Source organism: Tachysurus vachellii, chromosome 3 (assembly GCF_030014155.1).
Source record: "Tachysurus vachellii isolate PV-2020 chromosome 3, HZAU_Pvac_v1, whole genome shotgun sequence".
NCBI lineage: Eukaryota > Metazoa > Chordata > Actinopteri > Siluriformes > Bagridae > Tachysurus > Tachysurus vachellii.
Genome location: NC_083462.1, coordinates 25,217,324 through 25,237,087, shown reverse-complemented (window position 1 = coordinate 25,237,087; position 19,764 = coordinate 25,217,324). Strand labels below are relative to the sequence as shown.

At 37.2% G+C, this 19,764-nt stretch overlaps 1 protein-coding gene across 1 annotated transcript; it reads right to left on the bottom strand.

The window, feature by feature from the left end:
* Positions 1–7,566: 7,566 nt before the first annotated feature.
* On the bottom strand, positions 7,567–17,032 carry thbs1b (thrombospondin 1b). Its single transcript, XM_060866432.1, has 23 exons — positions 16,795–17,032; positions 16,602–16,685; positions 15,499–16,058; positions 15,295–15,370; positions 14,973–15,059; positions 14,731–14,840; positions 14,456–14,581; positions 14,040–14,136; positions 13,258–13,431; positions 12,983–13,159; positions 12,702–12,875; positions 12,486–12,613; positions 12,250–12,402; positions 11,950–12,168; positions 11,756–11,863; positions 11,344–11,503; positions 11,136–11,254; positions 10,727–10,961; positions 10,393–10,620; positions 10,040–10,311; positions 9,850–9,947; positions 9,566–9,705; positions 7,567–9,472 (listed from the first exon to the last, which is right to left on the bottom strand). Exons 2-23 carry the CDS (start codon positions 16,663–16,665, stop codon positions 9,465–9,467), a joined length of 3,513 nt encoding a protein of 1,170 aa, XP_060722415.1. The 5' UTR covers positions 16,666–16,685; positions 16,795–17,032; the 3' UTR covers positions 7,567–9,464.
* Positions 17,033–19,764: the final 2,732 nt, after the last annotated feature.

Genomic DNA, 19,764 nt, shown 5'->3' with positions numbered 1-19,764 from the left:
TATTTTCTGTATGACCAATGCATATAGGCAGATGGGGCTTGAAGATGAGTCTTGTGTGTGTAATTTTTTCATGGTTTTTAGTGTTATTTATATAATGACATAATGATGATGTAATTGCATCTATGCAAGAAATAGACCAGTGATGACTTTTCTTCACTGAGACCATACTCATTGAGTTGTGACAGGAGCACAGCTACCTGTACAATGTAAATTCAAAGAACCTGACAAAAGCTGAGGTCGGCAATGCTAAAGCACAAACAATGCCAAAAAAACCAAAAATTAGATTCAGTGACATGGTTGTACATACATAGAAAATGATGTTGGTATAGATAAAATAAGCTCTGTGACTAATAAAGCAATTGGAACACGTTTATAACATTGTAAATACAGGTCATTTTTGTTCTTTATATCAGTGTAGGAGCAAAGTCTATATGATGTATTTGTGCTTTGCCATTTAAATGTATCTGAGTATTGTAGTGGCTTTATTTAATAATGCCCTTCCAAGAGTGATTCTGTACTGTAATAACCAGCTGCCACAAGCCTCTAAATGTAGAAGTCCATTTGAAATAAAATGGGTCACATGACTTGAGTAATCCCTGGTTTGTCCATTTAAAATACCATTCATATTCAACCCATGTGATTTCTACTCTAATGAAGTAGAATGATTTAAGTGCGTATAATAATTCCAGTGCTTTTTATTACCTTTTATTGGCTTTAAACACGATTGGTGAGAGTAAGCTGAGCCTCAGTCGTGCAGAAGTGACACTACTGAAGTAAAGATGAAAGCTATAACTACATATGCCATTACAGCACCCCCAGGATCTGTCTAATCCCTTGCAGGAGCAAAGCTCTACAATTTTGGTCATATAAGGCACTAGAGGTTTTGCACAATTAAGGCTCATAAACTACTGATGAGTGACAGGAAACCCCTAAGAAAGTCAGGCAGACCTTAAGTACCTGAAAAGGACATTTAGCCCCTCTTCATAAATAATTTTGAGTATAGTATAATTAAAATTATTCCTGAGGTCACACGCTTTCTTTTCTATTCAGAATAAATTTCTTATATTAATTATCATATTTACCAACATACCTGTGTCAAGTGTTAATTTACCACCATTTGCAGTATATGTTTAGATTGGTTCCTCATGTTTAAAATACAAACTGGTCTTGTCTTTGGTGTCTTTTTATGTGTATGATGTGCAAAAGACAAGTCAAATACACACTGGGTTCACATAATTTTCAGACATGATCAAATTTGTTATGGTCTGTGAACAGCCTTTTAAAGTTACTTTAATGTGTGTTAGTTTCTATTTTCAAAACACACTCCAGTGCCTTTGCAAGACCACTTGGGGCTATGCTGTGTACCGTGTTACACTTTTTTGTGTCAGTCCTCATACAGTACCATTAAGGCATGCTTAGAGAAATTCTTAGTGACATGAACACTCTCTAACAAGTCCAAAATTTTAAAATTTCTCTGTTCTATCATGTGGTATTCTTTGGAGTGTTAAGACAAATTATTGTACATAAAGAACTGTAAATGAAACAATGCATTTTTATGTTGCACTGTGGCCCTACAGAATAGCTGTAGTGAAGCAAATGTGAAAAATCCAGAATGAGCATAATTGAGTTAGGGATCAAGGTTAGATGTGTTTTGCATGACAAGGCAGTGTGACAGCACCTTGTCTGTGCATGCAACACATTGGCCAGCCTACCATCTACAGTATGACCATCGTCACTCAACCCACAGTCTGGCATCTGGCAGTACAGTATACAGCACTTTACTCAGAAAAGCACCATTTCTCTTTGTAACAACATAATAACTCATAATAAGGATTTAAGGTTTCTAAAAAAAAAAAACTGCAAGATCTCTGAGGAATGTTAGTAATTGTCTGGATAATCACTGGCTTTGGGGGAACCTGTAGAAAAAAAAGAAAAACACAACTTTTGACATGATCTCCTGCTAGTGGATTCTATCGGGGGTGTGGGGAAGCATTCTGGGGGTAATCAGTGGGGGTAGGTTTGAATTCCATAGTTATTGAAATAGTTATACTAAAATCTGAAGGAGAAAATACTATTGAAAGATCCAGTGATTGCACACTGCATATTTACTGTACCTTCTCATCCATGCCATTATGATGAAGAATTGCCTATATGATAGGTAAGAAATATAGTAATTTTTCTGTAATAGCACACCTTAAGTGTTGCTAACACCTGCCAATTACTGTTATCATTTAAAATATCAAATTTAAGAAAAGTTACTGAGCATTGCGTCTGAGAATTGAGAATCAGAATTAAAAAGCAATGTGGTATAATATAACAAATTGTGCCATTCTTTTTCAATACCTGTCTATGGTGAGAATCTGTGAAGGTGTTGTTTTAGCCTAGGAAAAGCCTTGGTGTTATATGAAACTAATATGCACTGTTAGTTTTGTTACTTTTTCAGTGAGCAACAAATGTCGACAATGACCAAGCTCTCATGTTTAGTGTGTCAGTAAGAGCCAGGAAAGGGTCCTTTGCACATTTGTGTACCTGCTATCGCTAACACATCTAGCTCAGAGCAGTGTTTGAGGTGTACACTCCAGTCATTGCTCAGAAAGGAGTAAAGGAGCTTATTCATAGGAGTCTTGGGGCTCTGGTTTCTTTGCGCTTTTTGTCTGTCCTAGCTAGGAGTGGTCATGAAATTGGGCTATGAGCAACCCAATACCAGCCCTTCCATGAACTCGCTGGCCCCTCTGTATCTCAACATCAGAGCAGAGAAAAGGTGAAATTGTAGTAGTGCCCCAAGTGTCAGTGTTAGCTGAACATGTATTGAGGCCTTTTAAACAGCTGTTTAAACACATACCAAGTGCTATCAAAAGATTAAGAGTAACAAAAGACAACAATATGAATGATGACATATTGAGGCCTTGCTCTCTGCTATGAACAAAGGGATACCTGTCCTACTAATATATGAAGAACTGCTAATTTAACTATGACAAACCTAGCTCATTTTACATAATAATAATAACTCGAATACTTCTGTCCACATTCCTAACCATTATTTAAATTCACTATAAATCAGGAAAATGTGACTCCTAGACTTTATTATTAGAGTGAGATCTAAGAATGGGTTTGCACTAATATGAATACCTGCCAAATGAAATGAGGAACCACAATGTTAATCCAAATTCCTTGTCACTGTATGCCATGACTTGCTAAGTGTATCTGCCGGCTTTTTGAATCTGCCGGCATTGTTTAGGTACCCATAAAATAGCTGAATTTGATGCCAATGGTTTTAAATAAAGTCATAGAGGAATTGGGATTGACTAATTTTTGTGATTGCCAGTTGTGTAGGATTTCCCACTGCCAGCTTGTCCATTGCAACATTGTTTGGTATCTTAGAGCAGAGGTTTCCAATCACACCCCCATCGGGTACCAGGCCACTGGTTGCCCTAGAGCAGGTTTTTTTTCCTAAGCCCTATTGTAAGCCTGTCCAGTGTCTGTGTGGAAAAACAAACAACTTATTTTGGTTGCACACTGCTCAGATCAAGGATTTCCTTGGCTGAGCATAAGCATTTCTTATAACACTTGTAAATGGCACAAAAAACAGGCATACAGCTTTTGGATCAGAATGAATGTACATTTCTGTTTATGCCATTTAGAGGATGTTCTTATCCAGAGCTACTTAAATTTATATATTTTTTTGTACGACTGAGCAGTTGAGAGTTAAGGACCTTGCTCAAGAGTCCAGCAGTTGCAACTTGATGATTATGCGATTTATTTCCTTAGAAACTCCCAATCACTGAACAATGAATTTACTATCATTATCTCAGTACTTCCGTCACATTACCTGCGCTTGACCCTAAAAGGAAAAAACACTCAACATCTATCTATGTATGTAGCAGGGAAGTCTGACATTTCACACATCCCTGAGGACAGTATGGAGTTGTCAGTGGGTGCTGCATGTGTTTACTGTGGCCTCAAACTTCCTTTCACTGACGCATGACAATTAACAGAAAGCCCATCATTCAAGTGCTCTAACGGTTTTTGAAGGACATTGAGTCACACATTACATTGCCATGTTACCAATAAATATAGTAGACAATATCCATATTTGAGAAAATGTGAAAAGGGGAACCTAGGCTACTGTAGTTACTGGCAATAGTTAAGTAGGTTTTTTAATATTTTAATTGTTACCTAGAAGGCAATTTACTCTGTTTGTTATTGTCATGCTGAGTTTGATAAGAAGGAGTGATGTGAGTATTGGGAAACCTTTAGGGAAGGGAGTTGTTCCTCCATATGTAACAGATGAGGCATCACAATGAGTAGAAGCAATATAGTGAGAAACTTACAATCCAGTTTTGCTTATCTTCTTAAATTGTCAAATTCTCAATTTACTCAATTGGGCTGCCCTTCAGTATACCATATTTCATTATTTGCTGATGAAAATGTAAGATTGTTTGATTATGAAATCAGACATAATCAGTTATAAAGTTTTTATTACTTGGTGAAAATTAATTAGCATTACATTTTTGTTTAGGTGCAGCAGTAATAATTCTGGTAGTATATTCTGGCAGTCGTGCTGTTTACAGTAGAGGGGATTGCATAAATTACAGGCTTCCCTTTAACCATAAGTTGAAAAGGAGGTACTGAGCTTGCTCACTCGAGGAAATTAAAAGCTAAGGCAGTTTCCTTTTAACTTCAGTGTGCCCTCTCATCTCGTGCCAGTGCCAAAACAAATAGTACATGATCAGTTGTCTGCTTCCTTCTTTTACACCGTTTATAATAAATGTTCACTTTGCTGGCATGAGACTTGTTTAATGGCAGTTCACAGAAGACAGTCACACTTTCCCTTTCTGAAATTTGTTTATTGAAATTCTTATTTTTGATACTAATGATATGGCAGAAGATATATGATCGATACGTTTAAATTCTATCTAGATCATTTAACAAAACATTTATTTCTAAGCATGTTTGCGTAATTCAATGGTGCGGGAATAGTGATGCATTTTGTCTTTGGTGCTTGCAACAAAATATAATATTAAAGCAATGTTCACAAAAGGTGCAGTGATATACAACAAAGACCAAATACAAACATACACCCAAACCAAACACATTCAAATGACACTTCAATAACATTCAAACTTCACACGTTTCATGATGCCATACATTTCCTTTTTTTTTTTAAGTCAGATAGAGTATCTATTTAATTCCCCTGAAATTATTTTTTAACAGTTTTTTAAGCTCTCAGGCATGGATTCAAATTTGTTAATATTTGGTAGTGTTTGATGACATTGTGTTTTAATTACTTAATTTGAATCAAACACTTGGGGTATTTTGACAGAATTGGTGTAACTCAATAACTTTCTGCTTATGTCTTATATAGATGTTGCCTCAGTATTTCTAGTAAATCCCCCTTCCACAAGATGCCATTTATTTTCTGAAAAGAGTAAAACACCCCTACAACATGAAAGGATTAATCATCCCTAGGAGTTCGTTTGTGCCTCATTCCCAAACATTGCAGTGTTTGTGTGTTCCCACAATTTTTATATTTTCAAACAATTATTTGTTCAGATGTTCATGGTATTTTCCATTGTTTGGAAATTGCTCCTAAGGAGGAACCAGATTTGTGGAGGTCCAAAGTGTTTGCTTTAGTATTTCTTTAAGGCTTTTGTTTGGATTTTCCAAAGGTATCAAGGGAATAAATGCATTGAATCTAAAGGTAGGCCATTTTAAAACCACATGTTACAACCATTTACATCCAATTGTGCTTTTAGTCCACCAGGAGCTTCTAAAAGTCAATACATCAATTTCAAAAATCCTCCAGGCTGTTTAAAGAGATGGTCAACTTGGTGTATATAAGAGTGCTGTAGAATTAAGATTTCTGTTCACTGAAATCTACAACAAAGTGGCCCAAACCTGTCCATGTGCACAAAGTGAGGTCCATAAAGGTACTGGTGTGGAAGAACTTATGTGACCTGCAAAAAACCCTGAAGGAAGCCGTCCACCTAAAGTCAGGGACTTGAGTAAGGAGAGAGAGACAATGCTCTACATACATTAAAACCAGAACCAGTGGAATATACCATCTGTTCACCATTCAGGATTTTGCTTACTCTGTGATCGGAGAAACATGACTGACTATGTGAATTATCTAATAATAGTCTGAAATGGTAAATAGTTTCCTTTAACATATGCATTATTTAGTCTGTTTGAATCAAACCTTGGTGTGTTTATTTCATCAGGATGGTTCTTTGGACTAATGTAAACTTAGTCAGGTATGGACAAAGATGTGTGGGAGGTGTTCTCTATTTCCATGTGTACCTTAGTGTGGTCTGATTGCACTATTGTGGATAGAACACAGTTTAATCCAACTCTTTCTGTGGAAGTAATTGAAACATGCTGTGTTATGGATAGCAGATATTTTTTAACTGAATAAAGCTGACTAAAGATGATAAATCAGTACCAGAAAATAAGCCTAAAGTGCCACAGCAGTACACTGTACCTTGGATTAATCTATGTATTAAACACTATGGAAATTTTATATTATATAAATATAGAAATAATTTTGGTTTTGATGTGTCTGCCATATATCATGCTTGTACTAGGTTCTCTTGCAGGGTACTTCATTCCAAAGAGAATTAAACAAGTGAATTTCTTAACATATGTTGTACTTCAGCCTTTATTCCATATTCCACATTAATAGGCTCTAATCACTATGGTAGGCATACACAGTGGGTTCACGGTGATTTCATCATTTATCCAGGCATCTGCGTAGATTTGTACTTGTTCAAGAAGTGCTACATATTTTGGACTTGGACTTCTGAGTAAACACAAAACGAAACTAAGGAATTCATAGACTGTCATCTGTTCAGAAATGGGTCTTTGGCCACACATTCAACATGTCCTCCAAAAGCAAGGTTTATGTAATTTTAAGATTGATATGCTGGAAATTAAAAAGCAAACTATTTGAGCATTTTTTTTATTTTAAAATAGATGTGAGTGAAGAATCATATAGTGAAAAGTCTTTAGCTACCTGACCATAACACCCACATGTCCCCAGTCTGTTGTCACAAAGTTGTAAACTAGAAACTATTTATTTACTATGTTTTTGTTTGATATAGAATTGAGACTTCTCTCCAGTGGAACTAAGAGGTCCATACCTTTATGAAAATGCCCCTGTGCTAAAAGCGAGGTAGGTACATAAAGACATAGTCTGAAAGATGAGGTGGAAGAGCTCTAGTAGCCTGCATATTGCCCTGACCTTAACCACATTTAACACCTTTGAGCTGAATTGGAACACCCACTTAGCACCAGGCCTTCTTTGGCAGTCATGAGTGCCTTACCTCTTGTGCCCTTGAGGCTGAATGCATTTTTCAGTTTTGCTTTTGGAGTTTGTTATAATTTAAACTTTTAAAATTCTGTGATATTATCCAGTTAATTCATGATATTATACATGAATTAGCATCTGTAGTAAACTCTACAATTTGCTAATAGAAAATGTATGTACTTACAAGATCGAGGAATGTATTCTAGTGATTTTTATCAACTACTGTATGTTAAAAAAAGCTGAAAAAACTGAATACAGACTTTGTAAGTTTTTAAATATATTTATTTTTTTGCAGTACATACCAAAATATTTGCTATAGATAAAAATAGCATTTTATTGTACACCTAAGTAAAAATGTTTACAGTCAAGCATTGCTAATTTTACACAAAAAATGTATAAACGATAATGAACAGAACATCCTCACGTCAGTGTGCAAACATTTATACAGTTGGAAATTGCCCTGAGGCTGCATTCCATGATAAATTATTTAAATAGCATTTATACACACACACACACGCACACACACACATGTACACATGCACATACATGCGTTCTCATATGAAACACAGTCTTACAGACAACAAACAATTTACAATAATTTATCTGTTTAAAAAGTACTAGACAATGGAAGCACTAAAATGGACAAACAAAAATGAAACAAAACACTTTATTTTTGTTTATTAAGTGAATCAGATGCTGTATTCTTCTTGTGGAGGAATGTAATACTATTTACAGCTTGTGCTACAGAAACAATAGCTGACCAAGTTGCTTTCTTCAACACAATAAAAGTAGTAATAGGTTTAAATTGGTTCAATTAAATTAGGACTGTGTTGAGGTAAAAGTTGTACATTGTGTTGTACATTTAAGTTTTCCTTAATCTCTCTTTTTCCAAGGCACAAGGCACACGTAAAACTCTCCTTTTGGGATCTATCAATGTGGTCAGATAAGGCATAATGAAGTGTGTGGTCAGATAGCTATAGCCAGTGACACTACAATATTTTGGGAAGCATTCTGTCCTAGTAATAATCTTTTTGCTTTAACTTTGAATTTGTTTATATATTATACTATTATAATTGATATTTTTTATGTAGAATACGTTAGAATATCCAATAGGTTAGAATTTCCTCACCAAACAACCACAACTTTTACTTATTAATAAACCTATGAACAATGTGGCTTCTATGGTCCATCATCCCAGCTCCAACTCATACTTTGCAAGTGCTTTTCTTAAAACATTACATTGTAAAGAGGCCTTTATTTTATATTCTCACTGTAGATGATTGTGTCATTTACAATTCCATCTTAATGGTTTGGTTTTAAAATGTTACTACAAAAATTCCTGGTGACTGAATCTAAGCCTCCTTCAACATAGCTTCCTTCTGTGTTCAAATGTTTGGTCAATATCTGGTCTCACCCTGAGAAAACCATGGGTATGAACTTAGTTCTCCATGTCCATTGATGTTAGAAATTGCCTAAAATTTTATTTGCGCTACTGCTAAGTGATTTAAATTATGCTGGCTTAACTTAATTTGAGGGTATCGGTGTATAAGTTCGATTTTTTTATTTTGTTTTGGCTGTTAATGACAATTAAAATCTTTGAACCTTGATTTTGATATTTTCCACACATCAACATTATAAACACCATTCCATCCACTTGGTAAAGTCTTGCTAATTAGTAGCATGATAAACTCTCCATACCCTGTTTAAAGTCTTTTCAATGATGTCATTGTCAAGAGATCTTGAATAAATTACAATACTAGGGCAAATATATGAGAATTAAAGCCTAATGATTGGTCTCATCTTTTAATATCCATTGGGGGAATAAAAATTAATGCAGCAAGAGAAGGTACTCAAGTGCATAGATGTATGCAGGGAGCAATTCCTGCACAGATCTGAATGAGTTTTCAGAATCAATCAATCCAAGCATTTGGGGGCTTTTTCTGCTCTACCTGGTCTTGGTGGAGGGGTCCTGAATCCCCAGTCAGCTCTGTTAGCTCTGTCCAAACCAGCATTAGTTACCATAAATCCACTTCTTGCCCCACCAGAGTGCATTAGACAAAAAAATGTAGTGGAAAATCTGTCCCTGGACATTGCATGGAATACATATTCGTAATTATACAGAAAGGTGCCATCTTCCAAAAACCTCCTGTCTGTGCAATTATGCATCTGTGGGGAAACAGTAGACAAGGTCAAATAAATGTCTAACATATAATTAATGCATGAAAAAACTGGTTGTTTTAACAATATAATTGTCCATACCTCTGCATTCATATTTAAGATCTGAGAAGTATACCATCTCTTGTGAGAAGACAAAAAGACCTAGCCGTCCACCTGCATATGTTTTGTCATAGATTCTTCCAGAATCTGCCATGATCTTCTTTCCTTCATACATAACAACCCTACATTTTTGAAAGAAAAAACATTTTTGTTGGCATACAGAAATATGCAAATAGTTGTACAGAAACATTTGCAAGACATTTTGGGAGACAAAATTCACTTTAAACAATGTTTGAAGGGAACTGTTCAAATCCTTTAAACAGTACCTTATGTGTCCTGTTCTTGGTCTGTGAGTCAGGTGCCATCTGTAAGCAGTAAAGTCTTTCCAACCAACATTCTTAGGGTCATGCCACAGAGTGCGGACCTACAGCAAAAATAAGCAATAAAACAATAAAGTCATGCTCTTGTAATGCCCTAAAGTCATATTCAGAGTGGCACCTTGGCGACATAGATTACCTGTCCAGGAGTATCCCCAGTGTGCCAAAGGGCATTCCTTAGGTGTTCACCTGGTCCTGTAGTTGAGTTAACCACTTTGATTGACAGCCCTGAGTAACCCTGCGCCTTGGTGGGTGTGCTGGACCAGTAGGTTTGAGTTATTTGTTTCCACATCACCACATAGAAGCGGGAGCTGGACTGATAACCAAACACAAATCCTGCATAGTCATCATCTCTCTCTGTATTGATGAAAAAGGTCCCACTGAAGTCCACTGCGTTAAACTCATCAAATCCTGAAGAACACACAAAAAATTGGTCAGATGATTTCTTAATTAGTGATACTTATCTAATAAGGTTCTGAGGTTGTAGCATACCAACAGCAATGCCTGGGTCACAGTTAACTGTCTGAACCAACTCTTTCCCTTGGTGACGGACTACCCAGTTAGGATCAATTTGGGAAGTGCCCTTGGGGTCCAGAGGCACCATCTGGAATTTACGGAAGTCAGTCTCACTGATGTCAAAGTTCTCCGGGCACACATCATAGATGTCTAGAACATTGTCCTGGTCAAAGTCATCCTTACAAGCATCACCACGTCCATCACCTAGACAAAAAAGTAGTTTATTAGAAGAATCAAATGTACAAATGCTAAGGCAGAAATGTTTTTGGAAAGACAAGAGTAATTCAGCTTTACATTTCACAAGACTTACCATCAGTGTCCAGCTGATCTGGGTTAAAAACTAGCCTACAGTTATCTTTTTCATCAGGGATTCCGTCATTGTCATCATCATAATCACAAGCATCTCCTTTGCCATCTTTGTCATGGTCAGCTTGGTTGGCATTTGGAATATAAGGGCAGTTGTCCAAGTTGTTTTGATGACCATCTTCGTCAATGTCCTGATTGCTGTCACATTTATCTCCTACAAGGTCAGAGTCTGTATCAAGCTGTGGATCAAGCATAATAACAAAGTGTTAAAATCAACAAGGCTAGTCTCAATTTAAACCTCTTTATCCCTAAGTCCATTAAACTGCTTAGATTTGCCCATACTTTTATATCTGATAAGACACAATATGTATCTTAATAGGTTGCTTTGATAAGTTGCTTTCTCTGTTGCATACCTGGTCAGGATTGTGCTCCAGGGGACAGTTATCACATTGGTCACCAACACCATCCATATCAGTATCTTTCTGATCCACATTGTACAGATAAGGACAGTTATCCTTTTCATTCAGAATACCTGAGGAAACAGGTCAACACTATAAAACCTGGATTTTATACCATGTTAAAAGAGTTGTTCAATTTAACTTGGCCAAGTAACCTTCGTACCATCTCCATCAATGTCCACGGCACATGCATCACCTTCACCGTTATTGTCTGTGTCAGTTTGGTCAGGGTTGCTATTGTATGGGCAGTTGTCACAGCGGTCACCTACATCATCCCGGTCATAGTCATACTGTCTGGGATTGAAAACGAATGGGCAATTGTCCTGTTTTTAAAAAGAAATGAACATAAAGGCAAAATGGTTAAGCGGACAATGGTTTTTTATAACTGTGCAGGTCTGTAAATTTTTTATTTAATCCAAAACTAAGACCAATTGTAATATTGAATTAACTGGATAAACTGCTGGTGTTTTATGTGGTACCACATTATCGAAGTTTGAGGTTTGGCTCTGAAAAAAGCAACATTTACTTTATTATATATTGCCAGCCTTTGAAATATTAAAACAAAGGAATGTTACCCTGTCATCGGGAATGCCATCATCATCATCATCGTCATCACACGCATCACCAATTCCATCCTTGTCATAGTCCTCTTGACCAGAATTTGGAAGGTTTGGGCAGTTGTCCTATAGTTATAAAATGTGAAAAATGTAAATAAAGGACACTGGTATTGTATTTTCATTTTTTAAATGATCCAGAAGATTTCCCTAACCTTCTTGCAGTGATAGGTAGCATTCTCCACACACACAAGGTCAGCATTTGGCCAGCCATCCAGATCTGTGTCCTCTCCACAGATGTGTCCATTCCCAGCATAGCCGGGCTTGCACTCACAGCGGAACATGGGGTCTGCGAAATGACCCAGGTAGTTGCAGCGGGCGTTCTTATTGCAGTCATGGCTTCCATCAAGGCAGGGATTACGAGGTGTGCACACCTGCAAATAGGGCAGGTCAAAGGGCCATTCTATATGAAGATATTTCTGTGACTATATAATACACTAAATTTTACTACTTACCTGTTTCTTTGAAGCAGCATCCTCCACTCCACGTCCAAATGGCTGTGGACCACTGTAGCGTGAAGGACATGGCAGGCAATTGTAGCCAGGTACTGTATTTTCACATCTGTGGACTCCATTAAATACGAAGCAAGCATCCGGAACCTCCTTACACTGTTAAAAAAAGATTAGTTGTTTTTCTAAAAAGACTTATTTGTTTTACATTACAGAATGATGCTTTAGTGAAAGTTTTTCACCTCATCAATGTCTTTACAGTTAGTGCCATTGCCAGTGTAACCTGCTGGGCATTTTCCACATTTCCAAGACCCATCTGGAAAACTTGTACACTGAGCTCCAGCAAAGCAAGGATTGGACAGACATCCATCTAAGAAATAAGAATTAAAGTAAATGTTTAATTACATTTACAGAGATGCTTCTATGTAAATGAGCATGCAAATACCATTTTGACTCACCAATAGGGCATGTTTTTTTGTTGCACAGCTGAGTTCCCTTTCCATCACCAACACAGTCTTTACCACCGTACTTGGGTGGTGGACTGTTGCAAAGACGTTTTCTATTTTGGACACCACCTCCACAGGTTACTGAACAGGTATCCCAAGGTGACCACGGCCCCCAACCTCCACTGACTAAACAAATAGATGGTTTCATTAAACAAGTAATATTAAACCATATTTGCCTGTTAGGTTACTCAAACTGCTAAATACAAACTAAATTGTTTGTTTAGCATACTTACTTGGGCATGGTGACTTCTCACATTTTTCAGTCTGTCTGCCTTGACCCTGACACTCTCTTCCTCCCATCTGGGGAGTAGGTGAGTTGCAGAGACGAATGCGCGTGATAACTCCAGATCCACAGGTAACAGAGCAAGATGACCATGGTGACCAGTGGCTCCAGTTGCCATCTTGCTTAACTGATGATATGATCATAAATGAGAGTGAAAATATAGAATAGATATTTTCTACATTTTTAGTAAAATAAATGCTTTATCATTGTTGGAACACAACTCACAGCGCTTGTCACACTCCTGGAGGTAACATTCTCTCGTTTGCACAGATGTGCCCTCACAGATGTTATTGATGCGGTCACAGGAGCGGCCACGCTGCTGAGTACCCCTTCCACAGGACACAGAACAATGAGTCCATTCAGACCAGGGGGACCAGCCATCCTCAGCAGAGTCATTGGCTTTTGAGAGAGAGGAAAGGGAGACAATAGAGCTATTCCCTTTTTCTAAAGCAGCATAGAGGAGAAAACCTTTTTTTAATTCAGGGCTCTAATGGATTCAATTCAGCCTAGGCTTCTCAAGACAGACTTGTCCTGGGAATGCTGGCATGAAGCACACTCCTGGTCATGCAAAAGGTAGTTACATAGTCAGGAAATATCTTTGAATGTTCTTCCAAGATGGTGAATGGAACTTATAAATATAATTGTCAGCATTAAAATTTGCTAAACTTGAGACAAATGTGTTTTTTCCAGACATTTATTATAGGCTGGTGTCCTGATCCATTGATGTAAAGTAAAAGGATTTTCATATCCCTTAACCAGTTCAGGGCATTACAACATTTAGAGACACAAATAACTCCATTAAATTAATTCCTTTGCCAACATTTTGTGATTACATCTAACATAAGCATATGTCATATTCTATTTTCCTTCCTCACCACTGTCTACAAAAAATACAAAAATGGATGTGTATAATTTATATAGTTTTTTTAAAACATATATTCAGTTATAAATAATACCTATTTACTAGAACTGTAAAATTGTTTAATAATTTTTTTAAGTGTTCTTACGAGTTCCACATCGGGGGCAGCATTCACCATCAGGAACGGTTGCATTCGCACAAGGAAGCAGGGGACAGGAAATCTTACGGCACACCGTCGCTGAGTTCTGCAATTGTCATACACACTTTTTTAACATCTAAAGGCATTTGAGGCATTGAGTCAGACTAAATTAGACTATTTGGACTGAACATATGCAAGGAAAATTTTGACAAAGTTGAGAACTACAAAATGTAAATGTAATGCAAAGAAAAAAAAAAGAAAATCTTAAGACATGGCTTGGCAATGTGGCATTGGTAAAGTCTCTAATCAACCATATATCTCTGTGTGGGGTTCCTTGTTGTAGGATTGTATAAACAATGGTCATTTTTCATAGGGGTGGGCCTATTTTAATTCTGAATGGAATATCCTCTAAAAGATTTGCTTACTTGGCAAGTACATTCAGTGCAGTCATCCACTGTCCATTCTTCCTTGTTTTTATGCACTATGCCATTGTGGATACAGACACCAGCCTGGATATCCACATTTACAACAAGCTCATTGTTTTCATTTGTCTAGGACACAAAGCAGAATTTGTTATCTTACTGAGTACATCTCACTCTAATATGTGATAACGAGGTAAAAAGATTTATCCAAAATAATAATAACAATAATAATAATAATAATAATAATAATAATAATAAAAATAAACACAACTTCTTACCACTTTGCGGAGCTTGTTGGTCAGATCTTTGACCATTACACCAAGAGTCTTTAGTTCCTTAAACATGCTGGTCAGGTCATCACAGGAATAGCCACAAATTAACTGCAAATCTGTTATCAGTGAAACGTACAGTTAGAGCCACAGGCTTAAAAAGTACTGTAGAGCTCCAAGCTTAAAGACCTGCTGGAATATTATTTTTTACTGATTTGCACATATGTTCTTTCAAAAACGATTTTATTTACCTTTTGTTTTGTGGCCAGTAAAATCAGTCCTGATAGCTGGTCTGGATCCATTAACCGGATTATGTAGAGTTATAATGTCAGAAACAGCTGGAACAGAGTAATATTTCAGTTAATTTAATTGCACATATAACGTTATTGTATAAGAAGTTATGACTCAGCATCGATAAAGTCTCCAGAAATACTATTTACTTAAAGATAGACACGAGTATGTAGTTTCAATTTTGATCATCTATATGTCCTGCACTTGCCCTTGCGACAATTTAGCAATGAAACGCGCGCATTAAGGCAGTGCTGAGTTGTGTAGAGATCACTATAGACTTACAGTTTTGACATCCTTTATTTCTCAGTATTGCATCCAGCGTAGTCCCAAACACGAATCGGACGTTTTGGAGCACACCCTGAAAAAAGCAAGGAAGGACAGATGTAAGCAAAAGTTAGCAAACAGGTGAATAGACAGACCTTGAATAAATAAATAAATATATCTAGTGCATAACTTTCCATAAAACCTCTTGGGGTCATGCATTACCATGAATCTGTCATTAACGGCTCCCTTGCCTATCCTCAGGTCGGCGACGCTTGGTGTCTCAGGAGTGAGCACGTTGTGGATAGACGCGTCCAGCTCGGCGTTGTTGATCTCCTCACATCCAACATAGACGTGCACCCTGTCCTCCTGCACGAAGAGCGTAATGTTCTTCCAGTGACCCGTGGCCAGTTCCGCTTCCTCAATAGACACCACTTGCTGCTTGTTTTCCGTGGCGAAAACGATGTCCAGCGTGTTGGCTTTGCCATTAGAGACCACCTCGAGCAGGGTGCCGGAGCCGTCGCGCTTCTCCACGGTGAACAGGGAGCCCCTGGTGCGCCGCGCCTGCTTGAAGTTGGCCAAGAATAAGAAGCCGCGCTCCGCCTGCACCGAGTCCACCAGGTCGCGGAAATCGCGTTCGGGCACCGGCGGGATCAAGGCCGGGTTCAGGATCTTGTAGGCGGGACTGTAGGGGTCGTCGCCCTTCACGAGCATGACCCCGTGGTTCTTCTTAGGCACTTGAACGAGCTCAAACAGATCGTAAACGCTGTTGTCGTCTCTGCTTTCTAGATGGAACAGTCAAATAGCAGACGATGAGTGATTGCACTGTGCATCATTTACATTTACAGCATTTGGCAGACTCTCTTATCCAGAGCGACGTACAGAAGTGCTTACTGTAAGTCTCTATCATTAGATACATTACAGTAACTCTGGTTCACTAGGTTACAGCCTTAAGATACTTAAGATAAGTTTTTTTTTTATCATTTTTATCATCATCATCATCATCATCATCATCATCATCATCATCATTATCATTACTGCTACTATAATAATAATAATAATAATAATAATAATAATAATAATAATAATAATAATAACAAAAACAATAATAATAATAATAATAATAATAATAAATATTATTATTATTATTATTATTATTATTATTTTTGTTATTATTATTATTATTATTATTATTATTATTATTATTATTATTGCAAATTGTGCGTATGCGAAGTCTGCTATGTTTTTGTCATTAAATTCCCCCCAATAACGACTAAAATCATTAGTTATTTGGTTATTTATCCTCGGCGACGTTGTTAATCACTCACCTGCCTCCCTTGCGCTCTCGCAGCTCCAAAGCATCACTAATAAAAATATTCCTGTTAACTTCATGGCAGAGTCTCTTCTTGTTCCTGTAGGCAACATAAACTTAACGTAAATCATCGAAATGATATATTATCTTGTTTATTATCTGTTGTAAGCAATTATTCAAACATTTGTCTAAGCAAGGGCAAATCGTACCTGTTTTCTTGTCAAATAATAAGAAATAAGTATAGTCCAACAACTCTGGTAATTCCGATTATAGGACTTTTAAATACGCTGCTTTCCCGAACACTTTCCCTCTTGTTAAGCAGCTCAAACTCTATTGCCGGAGAGGACAAAGTGCTATTTAAATAGTTTCATGACATTCCTGCGAGCGCGTCTCTTCCAATCAGAGGCTCGGAGGTCCGCTTACCTCACAGAGCGCAGCGCCGTCTGGAACGCGCTCAGGGGAAAGGAGAGACGCGCCACATTCCTGCAAACCCACAACGGAAACAAACGGCTAAGTCCAATACCTCAAAATGTGGTGGGCTTCTGAATTGTACGACGCTGTCATTTACCACAGGTTATCATATAGGTGTTGTGATATTGACAACCAATTAACGGTGCGCAGTTTAGGAACAGAACCCACATCTCTCCGCTAGAGGCCCTTCTGAGATCATCATGATATATTCTAGGAAAATCTACAATTATATTCAAATCTAATATGTCTAAAAGGCTTATGGGATGCTATTATTTGCCTTCTAATTCTAGCGTCCAAACCCTTTTTTTAATTAGAAAACCTTTCTCTCATATGGTTCTACATTGGAAATAGAAGCACGAACCAAATCAGATCTTGATCTCAAATCAAATCTTATTATAAGACTGTAGAAATATACAATATCTCATCTGAGCATGACACAATCAAATGTTATGTTTCAAGAAGTATCTTTTACTTAAAGAACATTTAGGATATATGTGTTACCGGATATGTTATATACATGTATACATATATATTATATATGTATTTATGTATGTAAGGTATCATTATACATGTCATTATACATTATACATTATACATGGTGTAATTAACAGTCTGAGGAAATCAGTTTGTTTGTAAGTGAAAACTTTTGATCTCAAGATCAGTGGAAACATTTCAGTCAGTTAAAATTGAATCTCATAAATTCTAATTGAAAGGTGTAATCAATTCAGTCATCTCAAGCTATTGTGTAATAGTGATGAGTTTCCCAGAGCTTAGATCTGTTCTTATTGCTGCTTTCATATCTCAGAAGTATTATAAAATGGGACCAGGTTAATGTTGGTCAAAATAGATGTTGTTTAGTCTATAAGCTGATATTTTAGACATATGGTGGGAAATCAAATATTTGTTTGGGCCATTATGATGAACTGCATTAGTTGTGTTAAATGACATGATCATTGGCTGAATTTGATTTAATAGAAGAGGGATTTCTGTTGGATCTCCAGCCAAGGCTCTAGTCTGACTCTCCTGCCTGTGCATATTGTACAGTCTTTGACTGTCAGACATGTGATGTTAAACTGAATACCAGGCATGGAGACTGGTTGCTCAGTAGATATGTTGATATTTATCTTACTGTTGCATCAATGACTCAAGGCTATGGTACTTTGATGCAACTCAGATGTTCATCTAAAACATTTAGTTTTATTCCAATGCTTTAAATGACCCCATACATCATTATCAGAAAAGTCTGTAGAAGACTGAAAATGTGATATCATGGTGGTCAGTTCGAGTGGCTCACTTGTGCTAACAGCATTTCATTGGAATTGTATTGTGGAGAAGGTCAAGGGATTGACCCTTGCCTTAGAGACCTCAAGGGATAGATGTTTGCTGTAACTTAAGATTTGGCGGTTGCTGGGTCATTCACAAGCCATTCCTGACGTTTACATTTTCTTCTAAAGTGATGGCCTATTGTAGACACATGCATAGCTCGTTAAGCACCAACGTCAGAGTGTTCTTTATACAGAGCTATTGCTTACATTTTGTCAAAAGTGTAAATAATAATATCAATAGCTAATTCTTTAGTGACAGTGTGGCACAGCAGGTAATGCTTTTAGCCCCAGGGTCTAGGATTCAAACCTAAGCTCAGGTTACTGTTTTCTCTGCGTATTACCTCTGGCGACTCAGGTTTCTTCACACCTTAAAAAAATAGGTTGGCAACAAATCTGTGGTCACCACATCCAAATTCATCTCATTTAAAAGGCTATTCAATGGATGAAGATAAGGGGTTTGAGTGCAAAATGGCAATTTCCTGCTGACACACAAAAATGAGCTATTCTTGGAAGTGTGGGCAAAAACAAGAGCTACAATGTTTTCCTCACCATAGGCAAACTAATTCATGACACCCAATTCCATAAAACTCACAAAGAATAAATTAGCTCACTGGCTGAGGTTAACGTCTCACCGAGCCAGTTCTTTCCTTACAGTTATTACCAATACTTACCTGATTTTGATCCACCCTGGCAATGCAATCTGGAGGACAAAAACCTGGTTAATTAAAACTTGGTGCATTCACACTGCAGCAACACAAAGTATCTTTTGTCCTACCTTCCATTCGTTTCCTATGGTGATGGGCAAAATTCCTGTGCAGGATAATGTGGGTACAAGAGCAGCGCAAAGCAGGTGAAGAAGGTTTCACACTGACGGTCATAGTCAGGCTAGTCAAGTCAGTGTACTGTAAGATAGAACAGACAGCAGTGTAGTAAAATTTTATTACAGCATTCCAATAACTGAATGTCACTTTTTAAATTCAGTCAATTGACTCCAAAAGTATGACCCCATACCATGAAAAAGGTGGAAAATAACATAATTGATTAAAACATTTATTTCAGTGCTCAAACACACATAGTGTTAGATATAAAAAAAAAAAGTTTGGAATTTAAAAACATTAAAGAAACAAATGTGAATATTTATAATGAGCCTGTTTTAACCTTTGTTTCACTTTACCAAAGATAACTCAACATGCACTTTAATCCTGAAAACAAAACCTGCATAATGTGTAGAATAACACCTTCCTAAAGCAGCCAAAGGACCAAAAAGCAAGCATTAATTGAACTGTAATAGACTGCCTTCCCATCCAGGATGTATTTTCACCTTGTGTCCAGTGTTCCTGATATGGGCATTGGATCCACCACAACCTTGGCCATTAAAAAGTG